The 22688-nt window shown below is 43.9% G+C and overlaps 1 protein-coding gene across 2 annotated transcripts in view; it reads left to right on the top strand.

The window, feature by feature from the left end:
- Nucleotides 1–22688, top strand: part of MGMT (O-6-methylguanine-DNA methyltransferase) — a 139898-nt gene that overhangs the window by 7298 nt on the left and 109912 nt on the right. For both annotated transcript variants that reach the window (XM_077182756.1, XM_054637339.2), the window contains exons 2-3: nt 1081–1124; nt 13180–13319. In XM_077182756.1, coding sequence (XP_077038871.1) covers nt 1101–1124; nt 13180–13319 — 164 coding nt within the window. In that variant the 5' untranslated portion in view covers nt 1081–1100. The remainder of the gene's footprint in view (nt 1–1080; nt 1125–13179; nt 13320–22688) is intronic.

Below are 22688 nucleotides of genomic sequence, written 5' to 3'. Positions count from 1 at the left end.
TTGCTCATCTGCCTGACCTGCATTTAAAAATGCAGTGAGTTCTCTTTGCAATGCCTGCCTTGTTATATAGTTAAAATACTAATTATTCATCTTAAATTTAAACACTTAAGTAATATGCAATATTAGGATTAAATGTTGCTGTTTGGTTTTAAGTGGCTGGGAAGTGGCCATGTGTTCTGTCAGTGCCTTGGACTTCAAGGAGAGGTTTTGGAAAGCCTGGGATGTTCATATAATTTCATTTTTAAGAGATTTATCATTCCTGAAGTGGATACAGTTATCCCTGCCCATGGAGTGGTGATTCCCTGACTTCAATGGAGCAGTTCCCATCGAGGCTGGCTGTGAGTCAGGATTGTGAAGCTGAGCTTTGGCACATAATCTCCTTGGTTTTAAAAAATACAGTGTTTGTACCACATCTTTCCAAGACACAGTGATATTAGCAGAGTGGCACTAAAGAAGAACATAGAGGGGGGAGCTAAATGCCAAAGGAATAGGAAATATACTTTATTTCCAAGGGGAGAGCAAAAGGGAACCAGTTGTGGTTTTTAATTATATAAATAATGTTAAAGGCTAGAATTATAATAATTGAAGTTAAAATGTTTTAGGTACTCAGTGGCATGAAATCTGTGCTTTTAAACCCAGACTATATCACAATCACTTGTTTTAAAATCACTTTCATGCCTTAAAATGTGGCATTTCCTAAATCACAATAGGCTCTTCATTTTACTCAGTCACTTAGAAGTACATGACAGCCTGTAAAAAATTATTCAATTAATACTTTTATCTTTGGAGGCATTCTTATTCCAGATATCAGAGTTGTGCAGTGCTTGTTGTGCAAGAACTCTTCAATGTGCCATCTGTTGATTTTTTTTGTTTGACTCATGACGAGTGGGTGACTTAACATTAAAATTCCATGTTGTTTGTGAAAAAAACCAAAGTCCCTTTGGAAATTCTGTGTACTGAAACTTGGAGCTCGTTTAAAAACTGATGCAGAGGTGGATATTCTGGATATTGAGTTCTCCCTGTGGAATTCAGATTTAACAATCTAACTGGGAATTTATTTTTATTTTTTTTTCCTTGCAGGTGGAGCCTTTTCCTCCAGGATGGCAGCAAGGATGGTTCCCAAAGTAAGTTTCCAGTGCAGTGCCTTTGCAGGGAGGTGGCCCCTGGAAGTCCAGCATTACAAAAGAGTTCACGTAACATAGTTTGTTTTTTCCCCAGCGCCCAGCAGTCAGGATTAGGAATCCAGTTGACAAGATTGATGCTGCATTGTAAATCTCTGTAGCTCTGTCATGGTTGGTAACAGGCATCAGTGGACCTTTCCCCAGCACGTATCCATCTGCCACAGAGCATAAATAACAGGACAGAGCTGCTCTCTCCGTTTTGTTGCTGTTTCCATTCCCTAATAATAAACACCTCCCTGGAAAACAGGCTTAATTTTGAGGCTTGATGCTTCAGTGATGTAAGTGTAGGTCAGTGACATTGTAGCAAAATAAGAAACATGGATGTTTATCCAAATATTCAGGCAATTTACTCTGCTGAGAGAAGGGCATCAACACATTGTTAGTCTATAGCTGTCTCCCTGAAATAGTTGAAATGAACTTTGAAGACACAAATACTCTTTTTTTGTTGTGTGGAATACCTATTTTTGTAACATTAGTGGTGTTCCTCTAGGAAAACACTTCTGGTACAATCACACCTGCATTTCTAACTATTCCTGTTGGCAACTTCTGTCACTGCTCTAAGTGTCTGAATAGTGGCATCTCTTGTGGTTTTAATCTGCTTTACATAATGTCATGTGGCTTAGGAAGGAGCATTTTGCTGGTTTGTGTTGTTTACCTCTTTTCTACAAGAGCAAATTGGTTTTGTTTTTTAAAACAGAATGGTTAAGGAAGAAATCCAGGTAAATAAATTATTGCTTCACTTTTTTCTTTTGAACCATCATCTCTTTAGTCACATTTATGCATCTTCCAGTTGCAAACACCTTTTAGCAGAGGGAGGGAGAATCCCTGGCTCCCTCTCATTGCAGGCTAGGTGTGATATAGCTGGCAAGTGACACGAAACTAATAATTTATTATCTAACCTTTTCATTTCCCCCTCTCTCACGTGGAGTTGAAAGGTGCAGCTTGAGCTGTTCGGGGAGTTTTCCCCTTTTGATATGTGGGAAGACAGAAGGTTTGAGGTAAAACACTCCAGCTCCGCTGTGGGGACTGTGCAGACACTTCCCTGTGCTCTGGATGCATATTAAATATTGATGTCCTGATGTAATTGGTGATTTTCGGGCTGTTTTCAGTGTGTGATCAGTTTGCACAGCCCCACATTGGGGTGACACCCAGCGTGTGCCTGGCCATGGATTTGCAGGAATCAATTATCACCCGTGCAATGTGCTGAACAGTTTTTAAGGAGGCTGCTGAAAAATGCTTTGGGAAAGCAGGCAGACGTGGGAATTTTCCATAATCACTGCCTGTGCCTCCTACTCCATCCCTGATTCTGTTGCAGTGACCAGAGATGAGTTTTGGGTTTGGGTTGGGCTGGAAGGTGCCTGGGCTCTGGGTGACCAAACCTCAGGATATATCCATGTTTAGGAATTTGGGTGGGGGCTTGTGGTTCTTCTGACAATGTGGCAGTTTTTGTATTTCATTAGAAAACTCTAAATGTCATTCTGCTCCTCGCTGAATTCCTGGCAGTTAAATTTGAAGTTAGTAAATGGATTCTTGTACTAACCCTGATGCTTTGCTCTGTTAATAGTGAAACCCTTGTCCTGACTCGAGCAGGGATGGACAACTGTAGGAAAATCCAGATGTGTGTGTGCCAGGACTATACTCTTGTATTTTTATACAGATCTTTGCAATGCCTCTTCTGTCTGTATTTATTTCCCTGTATTTTGTGTTTTTAGTGAATCCCTAATACACATTTTGCTGCTCTGTTCACTTCAAAAATGTCAGCAAAATTCTTTCCTCACACACAGCTCGGATTCCTGACTCTCCTTCAGCTTAAGGAGCACTATTAATGGTTTTGTTCATATTGCTTAGATTTATTTTGTTACTATTCTCCAGCTCCTACTCTTCAGGTAGAGCTATTTTGGTATTATAAAGAATGATGGATTATATAGGAAAGTTTCTTTTGAAGCACTCCTGATATTGTGCAATGCACTTGGGGGTCAGCTACACTTGACTGATGCATGATTTATCCCATGTCCCTGCCACTTCCTGAGATAAAGCTGCTATTTTATCAAAAATGCCAGCAAGTGTGATTTAGAATTTATACCCCTCCTTTTTCAAATAATTGTTCTGATTACTTTCTGGCATGGCAATAAAATGATAAAGGTAATTGCACACAAATGTGAGATAGCACCAAAATACAATAAAATTAACCTGAATTAGCTTGACTTGTCGATGAGAAGTATTTATGAAATGTATTTTTGCAATAAGGGAGACTGATATTATAGCTGGAAGGTGAGTTATTGCCTTAATGTAATACTGTTTGAAATTTAAAAAAGAGACTGTTACAGTTGAGGGTGATTGTGCCTTTGAAATTAAGTTGAAGTGATTCTTATAATTGGCAGCAATAATGCATTGGGAAGGTAATATCTTTTATTGTGTTATGCCTAGTTGCATTATCTTTTATTTAGCTGGTCCTGACTCCAGCTCTGCAGAGAAGACAAGCAGGAGCAGATCAGGAATTTTGTGGATTTACGTGATAAAAACTTGAAATGTTACCCAATATTAAAGTCATTCTTCTGCTCTTTTTTTTTTTTTTCATTTTTTAGCCCATTTTCAGTTCCCCTGAACCTGACACAAGGCTCATTTGATTAAAATTTCATCTGTTTTCCTTGTATTGGAGTAGTTGCCGTGTATTTACATCAGGCTGAGCCTCTAAGAGCCGAGCACTCCAGGCTCACTGTGTCAGGTGCTGATTTGGGCAGTGAATTTTGTATTTCCGTGTGCCTCTTACAGAAAAGTGTGAACTCACTCTTACAGCAAGCCCCTCCATGGTTTTCAAGGAGTAGATCCTCAAATCCCAGAATCCCTGAGGCTGGAAAAGCCCTCCCAGCCCAGGGAGTCCCAGCTGTGCCCCATCCCCACCCTGTCCCCAGCTCTGAGGGCCACCCCCAGGTGCCACCTGCAGGGATGGGCACTGCAACCCTCCCTGGGCACTTCCTGAGCCCCCTTTCCATGGGGAAATTCCTGCTGTGCCCACCCTGAGCTGCCCTGGCCCAGCCTGAGGCCGTTCCCTCTGCTCCTGTCCCTGTGCCCTGGAGCAGAGCCCGACCCCCCCGGCTGTGCCCTCCTGGCAGGAGCTGTGCAGAGCCACAAGGGCCCCTGAGCCTCCTTTGCTCCAGGCTGAGCCCCTGCCCAGCTCCCTCAGGGATTCTGCAGCCCCTGCCCAGCTCCTCAGGGATTCTGCAGCCCCTGCCCGGCTCCCTCAGGGATTCTGCAGCCCCTGCCCAGCTCCCTCAGGGATTCTGCAGCCCCTGCCCAGCTCCCTCAGGGATTCTGCAGCCCCTGCCTGGCTCCCTCAGGGATTCTGCAGCCCCTGCCCGGCTCCCTCAGGGATTCTGCAGCCCCTGCCCAGCTCCTCAGGGATTCTGCAGCCCCTGCCCAGCTCCCTCAGGGATTCTGCAGCCCCTGCCCAGCTCCTCAGGGATTCTGCAGCCCCTGCCCGGCTCCCTCAGGGATTCTGCAGCCCCTGCCCAGCTCCCTCAGGGATTCTGCAGCCCCTTCCCAGCTCCCTCAGGGATTCTCCAGCCCCTGCCCAGCTCCGTTCCCTGCCCTGGCCGTGCTCCAGCACTCCATGCCCTTCTTGTCCTAAGGGGCCAGAGCTGGGCACAGCACAGAGGGAATTGTACTTGTATATAGATAACTAGATATGTAGCCAATACCTTAGACACATCTGGAAAATTAAGATTACTGCACCATGACTTTTCCTTTGCATGAGATTTCATGGATTCATGGAGTATCCTGAGTTGAAAGGGACTTGTTGAAACTCAACCCAGTAACAACAAAATAGGTTTTTTGGGGGGACCCTCTAATTGTTAAGAGGCAAGATTCTTGATTTTTGATTCTTTAGTACATTTATTTATTTATCGTTTGGAAACAAATTCCTTAATTATTTTTAAATATATATATTACAATTATAAAAAATCAGTGTTTTATTCTCTCCGACGATGTTAAAATATTGAACAACTCAACAAAATATAACATTGCTTTGTAATGCTTCTAAGTGAATCTTCTGCCATAAGATTTCCAGCTTCAAAAATGAGGAGCTGGAGGACTCAATCCCTTTTGTACATCCTTGGAAGGACAAGAGGGACAATGTGCTTCCCCTCCCCTTGGAAGTGACACCAGGATTCGTGGTTTTTGGGCTGATTCCTGGTGGGATTTGCAGGTACTAACTCGGTGCACGCACTTGTTGCCATAATCTGATGATTCCAGGAATATCTGGCACTATCCTGTCCACTTTCCCTCCTCTTGGGGCTCCATTTCTTACACAGTTTAATTAATTATAAAATCTCTTGGCAGCCCCCAGTTTGATGCGATGCCCTGAATAACTCTGTGTCCCCACCATGATCGGGAATTTTTAAACCAAATTAACACCGCACTTAATGTCATTCTACTTCTGTGCTGTGTGTAAGTAGAAGCAGAGAATTGTTTGGGTAGGAAAACACCTCAGAGGTCATCAAATGTTATTCTTTGCTTTGTGCCATTGATATCACACAATATCAGTATCCTGATTGATGTATATGTGCTTTATTATGGTATCTATGCTTTGAGTGCCACGTGGCTGCTGTGCCTGCAGCCCATTTAAATTTCCTGTATAAGTAATAGCTGGGGAAAGATGCAGGATGTGTTTACTTGTTTTTGGAGAGGTTCTGGAGGAAACAATACAGCAGAATTCCTGTTTGAGCAGCCTGCTGGGGTCTGCTGTTCAAGTACCAGCTCCAGTCCAAGCTTGGTGTGAGCAGCAGATGGAGTTGAAAACTGCACTTGTTGAGTGTGGAGCACAGGAGCTGTAACCCACCTGCCCCTTCCAGGGGAGTTGCAATGGGTTTATTGCAATTGCAGTGCCCTTCCAGTAAAACCAAGCAGTCAGGGCCAGCCCTGAGTGCTGGGAATTGCTCGTTGCTCCCGTCTGCCAAAGCAGCGACTGAAGGCGCAGCCAAAGAGCCAGAGGCGACCACTGCTTGGAAAGGCACTTCCCAGCTTGGCATTTCGGGGGCTTCTGGGTGCCATCCAAAGAGGATTAGTAGGATAATGCGATGGGACAACAGGAACTTGCTTTTGTTGTCTTTGATTGTTTAATAAAGAATTACGTGTTTGCTCTCCTCGAAGACTTTTGAAATGCCGTGGAAAGCAAATGTTGCTCCATGTGAGCACGTATCCCCCTGGTTTTTGGGGGCTTGTGTGAAGTGGGCCTTTGGATAAGAAAAGAGGAGCACTGATTTTGAGTGTTTATGCCAGTGTATATTTGTATATGTTCAGAATATGCAGTTTGATTCTGTACCTTCACATTTTTATGGGATTAGTTCTTCGGAAGGTAAAGAAATTGCATCACCCCAAACTAACCCTGGATTTGCTTCCAGTCTGTCTGACATTTCCTTTCCAAACCTCCCCGCGCCAGGAAATGAGGAGGTTTTGTTTTCATACCCTCTGAAGTTACAGGTTTGGCTTAACCAGGGTTAGATTTACTCAGAGAAGCAGTGAGACACCAGGAGAGCACTGCAGGGTTTCAGTGCAGCTCTTGTTTGAGAGGCTCAGCTGGGGAGGTGTTTATTGTTCCTGTAGCCAGGAGAGAATTCCATGGACCTGGATCTCCAGTGCTTTTTGCTGGAAAGCTGAAAGTTTGTTTTGGATGCTGCAGGAAGGAGAAGTACACCCAGCAGAGACTGGGATTGCAGAGGGGGAAGAGGTGCCTTGTGTCCAGGTCAGGGTTGTTCAGTCCACAGGAACCTGCTGCAGGATATAAATGACTTGTATTTTAGAACATTAAAGGTAATTTTAAAAGTTGTTGGGTTTTTTTAGCAGGTTGTATTGACAGAATTACATCAGATTAGGTACCGAGAGGATTGTTTTGTTTCAAGACTGTATTCTTGGGTTTAGGCAACATCTTCTTTTCCTCAAAAATTAGCTTTTGCCTTAACTTAAAACCTGTGAGGCACTTGGCTTTCTTTGGACTGACAGTTTTCCATATTTTTGGAGGATGCTGTGAGTGAAGTGTGAGTGGAGTGATACTGGAATTGGGCATTACCTGGTTCAGAATCTATTTTTCCATTAAATAATGAGGGGTGTTGGTCAGAGCTCCCTGTGGGTTGCAGAGGGCAGCAGCCATCCCTTGCGTTTTGGACAAGGATCTTCCTCTCTTTCAGGACAATTTTCTCACATTTTCAACTGTCTAGATTAAGGTGTCAAACCCTCAAGGGTGTATTTGGATCAGAACATCCTTATCACAGAATTCCAGAATGGTTGGGGTTGGAAAAAGACCTTAAAACTCATCCAATTCCACCCCTGCCATGGCAGGGACACCTTCCCCTGTCCCAGGCTGCACCAACCCTTGTGTCCAGCCTGGCTTTGACCACTGCCAGGGATCGTGGGGCACCCACAGTTTCATATTTCTTTGGAGTTCACACCATTCTATTTAGTTGGAAATCTTAGGGCTCTTTTTTTTTTCAAGAGGAGGAGGCAGCTTTTAGAAAAATTTGTATTTTAGCTTGAAAGAATTCAGACATTTCATAATAAGCAAAAAGACTGAGAATTAAATGTTTCTCATTTTCTCTAACTTTTATTCTAGTATAGCAAAGTGATACTAATATTCCAGTATATTAAACTTTCACTATATTTCACTTCAACTTTCAATGTATTTCACTTTTATTGTGAAAATCCCAACAAACTCTTTCCTTCTTGCTTCCCTGCTGTAAAATTATTTGTAGTACATAAACTCTTTGTTCTCTTGGAACAGTAGCTTTTGTAAGGTGAAAATATAGATGATTAATCAAGATATTAACAGGAGTAGATTTTTAGATTGTTCTGATTGCATGGATCCTGTCTTCTATTCACAGCCCTTAAATCTTTCTTTGCCTTGAAACACTAAAAAATGGCTTTTTCCTCTAAAACAAGGCCCAGGAGGTTGGAAAATCACCCTCCACCCTGCACTATATGTGCAGAAATACATTACTTTTACTATTAATATCTTTTCCCATATTCTTTACATACAATGGATTGTTTCCTTTCAAATAAACAGGCAGAACCCAGTAAAACAAATACAGGAAGTTTTAAACTATTAAGGAGATGTGGAGAGAAGTGTAATTCAGTGAAATCCTTGGATGGGTGGCCCGCTGGCATGGGCAGCCTCACTGGTGGCAGAGGCTTTTTGATACTAAACCATTTTGCAAACATTGCTTTATGATGGATTTTTGCTTTGCCTGATGGGATTTGATAAGGATTTTGTTAGGAGAAGGATGCAAACTTACTGCATCAGGGAAAGGTGACTGAAATGAAGAAGCAAATTGCCAAAACTCTGATGTATTCCCCTTAAATTTAAATCCAATATTTGAAGCTTTGATTGAATTTTAATTCAAAACTTGAGTCAATAGCAAGCAGGTTTGAGATACTCAAAAGAAGGACTCTCTAAGAGTTCAGGCCTGGTGTTTTTTTCCTGTAATTAGGAGGAAGGAGCAGCTTCCCTGGCATTTATTGATCATCCTCCTCAAACTCAGCAAATGTCTGGGTGTTTGTTTATTGGTGAGTCCCTGATATTCTAGGGCGGGTGTTTGTGAATTGTAGCTCATTTGTTGATGCAAATGCCAGGACTTCGATGGAATTTTTAGGATAAATTTGTGGAGAATGGGAAGTGATGGAATTTTTAGGATAAATTTGTGGAGAATGGGAAGTGATGGAGGTTTTAGGATAAATTTGTGGAGAATGGGAAGTGATGGAGGTTTTAGGATAAATTTGTGGAGAATGGGAAGTAAATGAACATGGTGGTGCTTGGTCACACCTCTGCTGGGGTGGGTATCAACACCTCCAAGGGAATCACCTGCAGGTAGTGATTCTGTTGCATTAATTCATGCAGAAGTTCAGATTTTGTGGGTTAGAATTCCTCTGACTGGTGCAATCTGGGGTCCTCTGACAGTGATTTTGAGTGTTTGAAGGCCGTGTGTGGTTCCCTCCTAGCCCAGCATGGGAGAAAGGTTGGGTGGGAAACCTCCTGAGGCACCTGGGTGGGTTCTTCAGCTCCACAGAAGTGTGAAGAACTAAACAGCATTTCCAAATTTGCAGCAGTGGCTTGGCTAGAAATGGTGGGAATGGGACCATGTTGTGGTCTGAGGGAAATAGGGGGAAGAATTGCAATGCAATTTCCTGCTGTTGGTTGCATTTCCATCACACGTAGCTCAATTAACGCTTGGTTAATCTGAAAATGATCAAGAGACCCCTTTCTTGGAGGAACCGGGGCATCTCCCTGATTAATGCAGGTTTGAAAAAATCCAATTGCAGGATGTGTGAGGCCACATTCGATTTGCCAGCTGAATATGTTATTTTTGCCTTGATTCTCAGAAATATTTGAGGGGAAAAGAAAAAAATTCGTGAGGGCTTCCATGCTGTAGCCTAATGGAAATCCCCTGTTAAATCAGATGCAGAGGGGATTATTGTTAATATTTTGATATTGGTGTGGTGGGTTTATATTGTAAAAGCAGAGTGAAGGAAATGGAAAAACCTGTGGAGGGGAGATCCATCAGAGATAGGGCTCTGATGGGAAGGATTCAGTTCTCCATAATCCTGAAAGGAAAATCAGGGCTTGCTCTCTGAATTTTTCTGGAAAACACAAATTGTTTCCTGGGACAACATGGAGCATGGAAATGCTTTGCTGCAGATTTAATTTTTTTTTTAAGCCTTGTCGATTCTCAAGATTTCTCTGCCTTTTCTATTTCTCTGTTCATCATTATGGATATGAATTGAATTCTAGGATGTCAGGCCAATGTCCAGGGGAGTTTTGGGGGGTGTTAGGAGCAACAGAACATGGAAATATTTGAATTATTTACTGTAGTATGAAAGCTGCTTAATGCAAATTTAAATAAAATTGAAATCTTCCAGTTTGCTGTATTTAGCAGTCTGGTGAGGTAAACTTAAAAATGTTGCTCCTATGGTTTGATTTCTTTTGGAAAACTCAAGAGGTTGGCAGGAGAGGTTTCCTGTCTAAAAATCATAATTTTTTTCTACCCAATATCAAAAATATGAGGTATTTTGTTACAGAATTATAGGTATTGCAGTGGAAGGGCAGAATGAAGGTGGAGATGATGCAGGAGCTGATCAGAATTCTTCCAATTTTTCATAAATCATGGAATGGTTTGGGTTGGAAAGGGACTTTAAATCCCCCCCAGTGCCACCCCTGCCATGGCAGGGACACCTTCCCCTGTCCCAGGTGCTCCAGCCCCAGTGTCCAGCCTGGCCTTGGGCATTCCAGGGATCCAGGGGAAGTGTCCAGCCTGCACCAGCACCACTAAACCCCTGAGGTGCCACATCCTCGTTGTTTTGGAGCACTCAGGGATGGTGACTCCACCACTTCCCCTGTCAGCCTGTTCCAATGCCTGACAACTCTTTCTGGGAGGAAACTTCTTCTCCTGGCAGCCTAAATAACAAAATTAGTGTCTGGACAGAGGAGTGTGCGTTGTACGTCTGTCAGTGACCTTCATCCTGGAGCATCCCAACCCAATTGCATATGGATGTGGATTGATGTCCTGCAGCCTCATTCTTTTACAGAAATAAACCTTCTGAATATTGCTGCCTGATGAATATGATAAACAAGGCTGCAAACAGGGCTTGCAGTCACTCAGGGCTTCATCCATAAAGCTTAGTTCAACTTGGAGAGAGCTCAGAGGGTTATTGATAGTTCTCTGCTGCTCCCTGCGTCCTGGTTTTGTTCTGATGGAAATGTCCTGGAGCACATGGTGTGAGGTTCAGTGCATCTGGTTCAGGGCTGTCACACCAATAAACATGAAGAATGTGTGCTGGCTTCCCACATATGTAAATTTTACTGCTTGTTTGCTGACTTCTGCAATGAGATGCTGCTCCAAAGAAGTTCTCCCGTGTCCTCCAGGAGGGGAAGGAATGTGACTGTGGTCACAAGGGTTTTCAGGATGAAGAAGAGATGAGAATGTTGACTCTATGATCAAAAGGCTTGATTTATTATTTTATAATATATGTTACATTAGACTATACTAAAAAGCAATAGAAAGGAAAAGGTTTCTTCAGCAGCTAGCTAAGGTAAGAATAGAAAAGAGTGAATAACAAAGATCTGTGTCTCAGACAGAGCAAGAGCCAGCTCTGCCATGAGTGGTCAAGAAATCTAAACACCCACAGGAGACCAATCACAGGGTTTACTTGTTGCATTCTACAGCAGCAGATAACCATTGTTTACTTTGGTTCCTGAAACTGCAGCTTCTCACAAGGAAAAATCCTAAGAAAGGATTTTTCATGAAAGATGTCTGCGACAAAGGAACATGGAAAAAGTTGGTTGGAAAGGAGCTTGTTTGTGATGCCACCAAACATTTGATTATTCAGCAACTGGGGTTGCAGTCCAAGTAAATAAACCACAGGGAACCTGGACAGTTCCTGGACTTCTCCAAGCTGAGTGAGCTGTGGTTGCTGCATGTCTGTAATGGAGGAATTGTGTAAGAGCTTCCCAAAATTCAGGGCTTTAGGTTTACTTTTGCTCTAGTTATGCAAAGCTGTCAGCTTGATGGTTTTTCTGCTCTCTCTCACACTGGTTTACATTACTCACAGATGTGACTTCATTCCACAGCACTTAATAATGGGGTTTGAAAAGATTCTCTTATTTGGAAAACAACTAATTATTGTACAGCTGTGAGCAGTGGGCAGCTGTAAGTCACCCTGCTGGACCTTCCTGGCTCCTGCTGCACCCCTGCTCTGTCATTCCTGGAATCCCAGAATGGGTTGGGTTGGAAGGGATCTTAAATCTCATTTCATCCCATCTCCTGCCATGGCCAGGGACACCTTCCACTGCACCAGGTTGCTTCAAGCCCCATCCAACCTTGAACACAGGGAAGTAAATAAAATAAATCCAAGAAATTTGTTCTCTCAGTGTTGTCTCAGGAAAGCTCATGAAGTTCAACAGGTCAAGTGCAGGGTGCTGCACCTGGAGGGACAGGACACAGGGAATGGCTTCCTAGAGGGCAGGGGTGGATGGGATTTTGGGAAGGAGTTGTTCCCTGGGAGGGTGGGCAGGCCCTGGATCCCTGGCAGTGCCCAAGGCCAGGTTGGACATTGGGGCTGGGAGCACCTGGGACAGTGGGAGGTGTGGAAATAAGTGATTGTTAAGTTTCCTTCCATCCCAAACAGTTGTAGGAGCCTGTTATTCTGTGTTTGCTGGTGGAGTTACCTTGTGCTGCCTCACAGTTTCTAATTTTTTTCACTTTTTTCCCAGTTTCACATGCGCTGAGCTCTTTGGAGCACAGGACTTTGTTTGGTGTGGACCAAAGGTTTGGTGTCTGGGTGGTTGCAGAGGACACTGGGGATGTTCTGTCCTGTCCTGCTGCAGTGATGGCACAAACCAAACTGGGAATACAACTCACACTTCCAGACTGGGGGGTTTTTTTAGCCAAGATGAATTTGACAAGTCTGTTATTGTTGGTCTTGTCCAATATTGAGAAATACTTGGCAGCTGTTTCCAGCTACATCCTATCAGTAATCGTAAAAGCAGACTGGTAACAATGGGAATAAAAATATGCTTCTTTTCCTAAGGAATGATTGATTTTTTCATGTGTTTTCTTTTCCAGCAGACATATTCTATTTGTGTTCCAGCTGTTATTTGCATAACACTGCTGCTCTAAACCACTGCATCTACTTTGTTGTCACAACAGTCCTGTTTTAAATAAGTGTCACAACACATTGGATTTTAGCTGATAAACCAGCCATGAAACTGCTGCTATTTCATGTTTTTATGAAGATCACTATGCTGCTAGTTAATGGTTTTTTTGAGACTTTGATTTAGGTGCTGACTTGTGAAGATAGATCATTTTAAGTTGGAATTTTGAAAGTGAATGCCGTAGTTGAGGAAACTTGAAATTCACTGCTGTCTTCCTTTCTTCAAATTGCTTTTGAAAACTGCTCGAATCCGTTCCTTGGTGCAAATCCCTGCAGCTAAAGAGGGTTTTATTCCCTTGAACAGGTGAATTCCAAGCAGGGAGGATCTCCATGCAAGGAGAAGCAGGTGGTTCTGCTCAGCCCCCTGGGCAGGATCGAGATCTCGGGCTGTGAGAAGGGCGTACATGAAATAAAACTTCCCAAAACGAGCCTGCTGCCAAGGGGGTGAGTTCATGTCCTATTGATCCTGGCCTTGTGCTTGTGCTGGGGGAAGGAGATTGCCCAGAGCATCTGAGAGCGCTCTTGTTTGTGCTAATCCTACTGGGAGGAGCCTCTTGTGCCCTCAAGGACTCCAAAATACATCAATTCCTCTGCTGCCTCCAAAATATTGTCAAACATTTTAAACTCCCAAGTGTTTTTAAGGTAAGTTTTGAAAGAATCTCCTGCCTGCCCTAATTTTTGGCACACATGTAAATGTCGCTGAGGGTAAAATCTCCTGCACACCTCACAAATCTTGCAGACCTACATCTATTTTTATAATTTTATAATTTTATATTTTTATAATTTCATTTTTTATATTTTTATATTTTTATATTTTTATATTTTATATTTTTATATTATTTTCATATTATGTTATTTTTATATTATTTTATATTTCTATATTATTTGTATATTTTTATATTTTTATAATTTTATATTTTTTATATTTTTATATTTCTATATTATTCTTATATTATTTTTATATTTTTATATTATTTTATATTTATATTTTATATTATTTTTATATTTTTATTTTTTAATTTTAATTCTTTAATTTTTATTTTAATATCTTGTTATTTTTATTAGTTTTAAGATTTTTAGTTTTAGTTTTATTTTTATATTTTTATGACTTTATAATTTTATAATTTTATATTTTTATCTTATCTATTTTTCTATTTTCTATTTATATTATTATATTTTATGTTTCTATATCTTATATTTTATATCATTTTTGTATTTTTATTTTTATATCTATTTTTATTTTTAAGATTTTTTTATTTTTATATTTTATTTTTCTGTTTTCATTTTTTGATATTTTTTATATATAGATCTATGCTCCAACAGGTAGAAGCAGGATTGACTGATTGTTTTAATTACTGTGTAGTACTGGTGAGAGCTTTAGTTGCTTTCCCAGAGCTGCAGTGTCTGCTGGAGTTTGGAACAGGTCCCACGTGGCAGTGGAGGTGATGTTTCAAATCCAGGCCTGGCTGAGGAGGCATCAGTGCCTTTTCCTGTTTGTTGTAGGTTGTGTTCAGTCTGCTGGAGTCCATCTGTCCTGCTCAGATATTTGATTTTTTTTTCCCTTATTTGTGAGGAAATGTTCAGTGACATTTTTCAAAGGAATGTTGAATTCATTCAGAATTAGATGCTAAATTTCTATGCCGAATTTCTTTGGCAAAATCAAGACTTTTTAGACTTTCTTAGACTTCTCTAAGGCTTATCTTTCAACTGAGTTTGGTAATTAAATTCCAGTTTTCCACAGTCTGCTAAATCAGTGCTGCCACTGACAAGACTCAAACAGGTTTGGCTTCTTTTCTCAACATTGTCTTTTTTTCATCCTGTGTTTGCCTCTGAAGTTCCCCATGGATTTTCAGGATGCTTGTTTTCCTATTTTATTCTCCTTGTAACTGAAATGGGTGTGAAATTAATCAGGACAATGGGGCATAATGTGTGTTCTGGTTGAAATATGATTTTACCTCCCATACAAAAACTCTGAAGCCTCTGGATTTCACAGTTTTGCCAGCTCCAGGGATATGGAAATATCTGCTGCACTTCCTTCAGATTCTGCTTTAAGTGCTGGATTTCTGCTGATGAGGAATGGAAATGAATGGGTACTTAGGATAGAGTTGGAACTTGGCTTTGCTGCAGAGCAAAACCTGCCTGGAGAACAGCCCAGGGGATGTGGATCTGCACCTTGTGCAGGGTAAATGTCAGTGAGGGAGTGGAATAAGAGTAGGAAAAAGATTTGGGGGCTCTCAGAGCCGTTTGTAGGGATGGGTGCTGCTCTTTTACCAGAACATCTGGTAAAAAATCTGGTTTTGTTATACCAGGACATCTGGTTTGCTGTAATGTGTTCATGTTCTCTGGTTGAAGGTTCTCATGATCTTCAGCAGAAGTTGGACAGTTTAGATCCTTTTCCTAAATTTTAATTTTCACCTGTTCTAGATCCCCACTTCTCTCAGTGGTGAGCTGACTTCACTTCATGTTGAGGCATTATTGGCATCCTGGTAACTCTCAGCCTCACAGGCTGCATGATTTATGTGCCAAAATTGTTACATTAGAGGGTCTATCACTCAGGAATTACTCTGAAGCTAAAGGCAAGAACAGTGTTTTTATGATTACTTTAAGAATTTAAATCTGAAGAAGAAAGGTGGGACTTCCTTTTGTCTTTAGCACTGATAAAGTTCTAAAAATTTTAAAGCCATCTGTAAATGTTTGTGCTGAAGTATAACATTTAATCTCTTCTACTCATCGCTAGTGAATAGTTGTTAAATCTGGCCTCATTATTTTCGACAGAATAAAATAAAAACAAAGCAGTGCCTGGTGTTTCTCCTAACTGGCTAATAAACGCCATGGCAAGAACATTGGGTGGGAAAAAAAAAACATAAGAAACATAAAAATTGATTTTAATGGACCCCTGTCAGAGAGAACCATAATGAGCACAAGTCTGGTAATAAATATTGGTATTCTGCTCCACGGTGCTTGGGACTTCTCATGTGGAATTGCATGCAACAATCAATAGAGATTTTAGGGTTTTTTAACAACAAAAATAAGTAAACCTTTGAAATATATAAATACTTAAGACTTGCAATCTGTCAGACAAACCTGGTAGTTGTAGAAAAATCTGATAAGAGCCCCTGGTTAATGGCATAATCGCTTTGTGGAGATCTCGCTCTGTTTTACAGCTTGTAAAATGCTGTGCAATTAATCACCTGAGATTACAACCTCCTCACTGATGGCTCTCCTTAAAACTTAAGAACACAGACTATAATGGAGCCTAAAAGGAGAAGCAACAAAGTAAAACCCAGTTTCAGTATGCTTGAAAGAAATTGATCTATTAATGAGATGAAACTAATTGTAATAACCTGAGGTTATTCTGCTCCTCGGGAAGCTGCAGGGTTTAAAACTCCAGACACGTCACACAGGGATGGTTTCTCTTGGAGAGGAGGCATCTTTATCCAGGCTTCTGAAATCCATGGTGTGCATCCATTCCTAGAACTGGATGAGCTTGGAGCAGCTGGGAGAGTGGGAGGTGCCAGGTAGGGCTGGCACTGGGTGGGCTTTGAGGGACCCAAACCGGTCTGGGATTCTGTGATAAGGATGTCCTGATCCAAACAGGTCCCTGAAGGTTTGGCATCTTAACCTGGACAATTGTATCTATTTCTGAGAACTTCAGTTTCACAATTCATATTTGAAAAAAGCCTTAAGTGTGTATAAGCTGTGTATATGTATTTTTATATATATATATATATATATAGATATAGATATAGATATATATAAAATGTAAGTTATATAATTTCTATTATTTATTATTACATGATTTATTATATATATAATTATATATTACAATATAATGGTATATAATATGTACATTTCGTGCTATATCATCTGTTGTACTTTTTCTTTCGATTCATGCCAATCTAATGATGAGTTTGGATCAATATTCCTCCAACATCCCAACCTGAAATACTGCACATGTTTAACACTTCTTGCCCATGTCCAAAAGAAAAACTCCCTTTCTTTTACTGGTACCTAACTTCAAAGTGTCTTCAGCAGCTTTGGAGTTTCAAAATTAGGGTTTTTTGTTGTTCTCTTGCCAGTTGTGGTGTTCCCACACTGGGATGACTCTGCTTTGAGAGATCTTGACTCATTCAAGAGGTGCAGGAGTAAATTATCCCCTTGGTGAGCAGGTAACACAAACCATGGCTTTCCCTCTAATGAATATTTACAGCACAAAATACTTTGGAAGTGTGAGCTGTGGACTTGGCTTTGGGATGGCAGCAGGGAGCAGTTTGTCCCCATGTTGCAAAACTCCAGATTCTCTCAGGAATTCCCTTTTCCTCAGGAAAACCACCCTGGTTTTGCCAGCTCCCTGCCTGGTCAGGATGAGGCAGGGGTTGTCTGGGCTGCACATGTGCTGGGCAGGGAAGCACTGGGGGAGCTGGAGGATTTCAGTAAAAGGGCTGTAGTAGAACCTGTTCTGAGGAAAACTAAACAGCTTTCATTGTGTGCTTGGAAAATCCTGGAGCTGAGCACATGGGGGGATGACCACCATCATCCTGCTGCTGGGTGTGTGTGACAGGAAAGTTAAATTTGCCATCTGGGAGGTGGGCACAGATGCCAGGTGATGCCCACAGCCCTGGTGTGGAATGTTATTTATTCACCTGGGATTTGAGGATGCCACCATGAGTGAAGTCTTGGCTGGAAAGTTCAGCTGAGCAGCTGTGATCTGTCACTGCCATCCTGGGTGGGACATCCCAAGATGGGGATGATTTGGGGACAGCCCCTCCTGCTCTCTGGGGCTGCTGGGCTGTGGGGCCAGCTTGAGCTTGCCAGAGGAGCCTGAGGAATTGTGTGTTTGTTGGTGTGAACCTGAATTTGGGAGACTGCAGAGAAGGTGGTGGTGCTTCCTGCATGTTTGGGCAGCCTGACAAATGGTCAAAGCCTGCATTTTCCTGCTGCTGTAGGAATACACCCAGGCTTCCTTTTGGGCTCTTTCAGGAGCAGTGGGATCTGATCTGCCCTCTGTGTTCCCTGCAGGTCATTTTCAGTTTTCCTTAGTGTTTCATTTCCCTCCATCTTACTGAGGGAGATCAGAGGAGGAGGAGCAAGGAGCCAGCTTGGCCCTTCCCATATTATTAATCTGCCTCAACCTTTGAGGGTGAATCTGCAGTTCAGGAAGTTCACCGGGGTTTCAGTCTCTCTCTGTCAGTGTAACATGATCAGAAACTCTCCAGAATCTCAGTTTAAGCAGGTTTCCAGCTATTAGAGATGGAAGGAAAATCTCAGGTGTGTGCAAAGGCAGAGGATGCAGTGGGGCAGGGAGTCTGATAAGAGCCTAGAACAATAACTTGGAGAGGTGTGAACCACTCTGTTCATCTCTGAGGTATTTAATCATAGCCAGTGGTGATGGTTTAAATGTCAACTTTGCTAACTGTTTCATTCCTCATGCTGTAAAATTTACTGGGAGTGATATCTCACTTTGATGCCACAAGTGGGAGGCATTTGGGAGAGTGCCACTCCTCCTATTTTTCCACTGAGCATCAGCCAAGGCTAAGAAACTTAGTGGAGCTCAGGGGCACAGTAAAAACCCACTGAAGGAGGTAAGGATGTGACTTCTCTGCTGCTTGGAGTGGATTCCTGGTTTGCCATGAACATCTGAGGTGACTTCTGTGAGTAGAGGATTATTGTCACTGTGGCTTGGAAGAGGCTCCACTCTTCCTCATTCAAATTCTTCCTTGAATACTGTGTAACAACAGCAATTTTCTATTTAAAATGGTGCAGAATAAACCCTGAATGAGCCAGAGGACCTACTTGGGGTAAAGAAAATGGGTTGGGGTGAGCTCTAAATGGAGAGAGGGAATGGGGAAAGGAATGCGGCTGGGGAATGGAATGGAGCCCCAGGAGAGGCTGAGGGAGCTGGGAAGGGGCTGGAAGATCCCTGAGGGAGCCGGGAAGGGCCTGGAGAATCCCTGAGGAGCTGGGCAGGGGCTGGAGAATCCCTGAGGGAGCCGGGCAGGGGCTGGAGAATCCCTGAGGGAGCTGGGAAGGGGCTGCAGAATCCCTGAGGGAGCTGGGCAGGGGCTGCAGAATCCCTGAGGGAGCCGGGAAGGGCCTGGAGAATCCCTGAGGGAGCCGGGCAGGGGCTGCAGAATCCCTGAGGGAACTGGGAAGGGCCTGGAGAATCCCTGAGGGAGCCGGGCAGGGCCTGGAGAATCCCTGAGGGAGCTGGGCAGGGGCTGCAGAATCCCTGAGGGAGCTGGGCAGGGGCTGCAGAATCCCTGAGGGGCTGGGAAGGGGCTGCAGAATCCCTGAGGGAGCTGGGCAGGGGCTGCAGAATCCCTGAGGGAGCCGGGCAGGGGCTGCAGAATCCCTGAGGGAGCTGGGCAGGGGCTGCAGAATCCCTGAGGGAGCTGGGCAGGGGCTGCAGAATCCCTGAGGAGCTGGGCAGGGGCTGCAGAATCCCTGAGGGAGCTGGGCAGGGGCTGCAGAATCCCTGAGGGAGCTGGGCAGGGGCTGAGCCTGGAGCAAAGGAGGCTCAGGGGCCCTTGTGGCTCTGCACAGCTCCTGCCAGGAGGGCACAGCCGGGGGGGTCGGGCTCTGCTCCAGGGCACAGGGACAGGAGCAGAGGGAACGGCCTCAGGCTGGGCCTGGGCAGGCTCAGGTTGAAATTAGGAAAAAGCTTCTTGTGGAAAGGGTTGTAAAGCTTTGGAATGGCCCAGGGAGATGTTGGAGTCCCCATCCCTGGGTGGGTTCAAGCTTGAGGACATGGTTGGTGCTGCTGGTTGATGGTTGGATTTGCTGATCTTTGAGGAATTCTCCAACCTTAACAATTGCACAGTTCTGTGTTGAAACACCAGTGCCTGTGGACAAATCCAGCAACAACTCCTGCCTGTTCTTTACTTCTGAAGTGCCCAAAACCTTCAAGGTGCTGCTTTGGCTCAGAGAGCACCTGGTTCCTCTGGGTGATGCTTGTACAAATCCAGGATTTTGGCCTTTTAACCCCTCCCAGTGCTGACAGCATTGGTTTTCACACTGATGAGCCAAGGGACAGCCTGTTTATGGTGCCTGTGTGGAGCAGTCACCAGAAGAGGATCACTCTTTCATAAATGTTCCTCTTTCAAAGAAAACCTTTCATTTCCAAATATCTTTTAACTTGTGGCACAAAGCTCTGGCAAATCTCATTGAATTTTCTGCCACTGGTTTTGGAAACAAAACATGCAGATGCCTGGGTAATAGGAAGATGATGCTTGTTACTTCAAATTACTTCAAAATAACAGGAAAGTGTATTTTAAAAAATAGGAAAGAAAGGAAAAAAGAAATATTGCCTTCTCTGGTAGAAGTCTCTCCAAATATCCAGGCATCAATCTTTATTTCAGCAGATTCAATGGATGTGGCAGGAAGAGTTATTATATAGCATAGTCCTCCTTTTATTAAAAATAAACTGGGCTAGGGTTTTTCATAGTTTCTTGTGGAGATGCTACAGATTGTTTATGCTGCATCAAGCTAAGAAAACTTTTTATTGGAAGTGGTGTTTCCAAAACATAAACAAAACAACTTTCTGCGTGTTTTTAGAGTTCAGCCTGACACGTAGCACAGCTCAAAGATGTGGTTTCACACGGTTTTAGCAATGGTTTGTGGGCAAAGTTTTATTGTCAGGTCTGGCTGGTAAATTTAATTCTGCATGATTAGCAAAACCCACGTTCCTCTCTCACTGAAGCTGAAGTGAATCTTGAGCAACTCCACTGTAATCAATACTAGACTTTAGCTGTGTTATTTTCCCTGACAGCATGGCTGCATTTCTATTATCTGTCAAAGGCAGCATTGCAGGATTCAAATAGGAGTGGGTTTTGCAAGGCTTCAGCTGTGGTTTTCTCCTGAAATCTTGGCAGAGAAGCCTTTGAGGGCTCTGTGCAAAAAAAGAAAAATAAAAGTGTAGATTTTTTGGTGGGTGAGAAGCTGGACATGAGCTGGCCATGTTCACTCAGAGCCCAGAGCGCCCTGGGCAGCAGGAAAGGGGAATTGTGCCCCTGTGCCCAGGTGAGCCCCACCTGCAGAGCCCAGCCCAGGAGGGACCTGGAGCTGCTGGGGCATCCAGAGGAGGCACCAAATGCTCAGAGGATGGAGCAGCTCTGCTGGGACACCTGGGGGGGCTCACCTGGACAGGAGCAGCTCCAGGGAGAGCTCAGAGCCCCTGCCAGGCCTGAAGGGGCTCCAGGAGAGCTGCAGAGGGACTGGGGACAAGGATGGAGGGACAGGAGCCAGGGAATGGCTGCCAGTGCCAGAGGGCAGGGCTGGATGGGAGATTGGGCATTGGGAATTGTTCCCTGGCAGGGTGGGCAGCCCTGGCACAGGTGCCCAGAGCAGCTGGGGCTGCCCCTGCATCCCTGGCAGTGCCCAAGGCCAGGCTGGACACTGGGGCTGGGAGCAGCTGGGACAGTGAGAGGTGTCCCTGCCATGTCCCTACCATCACTGGATGGGCTTTAAGGTCCTTTCCAACCCAAACCATCCTGGGATTGCACAAACCCCTGCAGTGCTGCTTCCCCTCAAGCCTTGCATGTTGTTCCCATCACACGTTTGGTAGTCAGGGCTCTCCAGGCTGCTCTTCCAGACCCCTGTCAGTAAAACTCTTGTGTGGTTCAGTTCTGTAGCTCCAGGAGAGCTGCAGGAGGGGTTTCTGTTACCCACATCCAGCTGTGTCTGTGCTCACACCCTTCTCTTCCATCCCAAAACACCTCTGTGGCTTTAAATTTTTCCCAGCATTATCTGTGTTTCTAATTTTTTTTTTTTTTGAAGTGAGGGAGGAAACCCAAGATGAAGAGTTGCAACATTCAAAACACCCACTAATTCTGGGACATAATAGAAACATAATCCATGTCATTATGCAGCCCATTTTCCCATCCTTATAGCAAGGATTTGCAATGGAAAAATGCTCCACTGCATTAATCTACCTCTGGCAGGGGAAGTGGAAAGGTTCCACTCCTGGCCTGAATTACTGCTGGCATTGGTGGAGACACACAAGGTACTGTTCCTGTGGCACAGCACAGGGCAGGGAGTCAGGAAAGGATTTGTTTTCTGGGAAATTTCTCGAGGAGATGAAGCTGCATAGACAAATTCTCCCTCTCCTCTTTGGTGGAATCATTTTTCAGCACTATTAGAGCTCTGCATCTTCCACACCAGAAAGAGAGAGTCATATTTGTGGTATTTTCAAGTGGGTGTCTGCACAAGTTATATTATCTAATACAGTTTGTTCTTATTTTTGCTGTTTTAAAGTATCAGCACTGTAAAATGTGATCACTGGGCTGTTCTAACATGTCTTGGTTTAGGAGCCAACCCTGAGGGTTACAAACACAGACCAGCTGAGCAGCAAAGCTTGGTGTTCTGCACCCTGAAACTGGGCTTGTGCTGTTCAGACAGAGCCCTGTCCATGTTAATGTGAAAGAATTGGAAACATCAGGTCAGTGCCATGGGTCACTGCCCAGCAGAAATCCCAGAATGGTTTGGGTTGGAAAGGACCCCAAATCCCCCCCAGTGCCAGCCCTGCCATGGCAGGGACACCTCCCACTGTCCCAGGTGCTCCCAGCCCCAGTGTCCAGCCTGGCCTTGGGCACTGCCAGGGATGCAGGGGCAGCCCCAGCTGCTCTGGGCACCTGTGCCAGGGCTGCCCACCCTGCCAGGGAACAATTCCCAATTCCCAATCTCCCATCCAGCCCTGCCCTCTGGCACTGGCAGCCATTCCCTGGCTCCTGTCCCTCCATCCTTGTCCCCAGTCCCTCTGCAGCTCTCCTGGAGCCCCTTCAGGCCCTGCCAGGGGCTCTGAGCTCTCCCTGGAGC

Source organism: Agelaius phoeniceus, chromosome 9 (genome assembly GCF_051311805.1).
Source record: "Agelaius phoeniceus isolate bAgePho1 chromosome 9, bAgePho1.hap1, whole genome shotgun sequence".
Classification (NCBI taxonomy): domain Eukaryota; kingdom Metazoa; phylum Chordata; class Aves; order Passeriformes; family Icteridae; genus Agelaius; species Agelaius phoeniceus.
The sequence above is the reverse complement of the archived record's forward strand: the minus strand, read 5'-3'. Positions and strand labels throughout refer to the sequence as shown.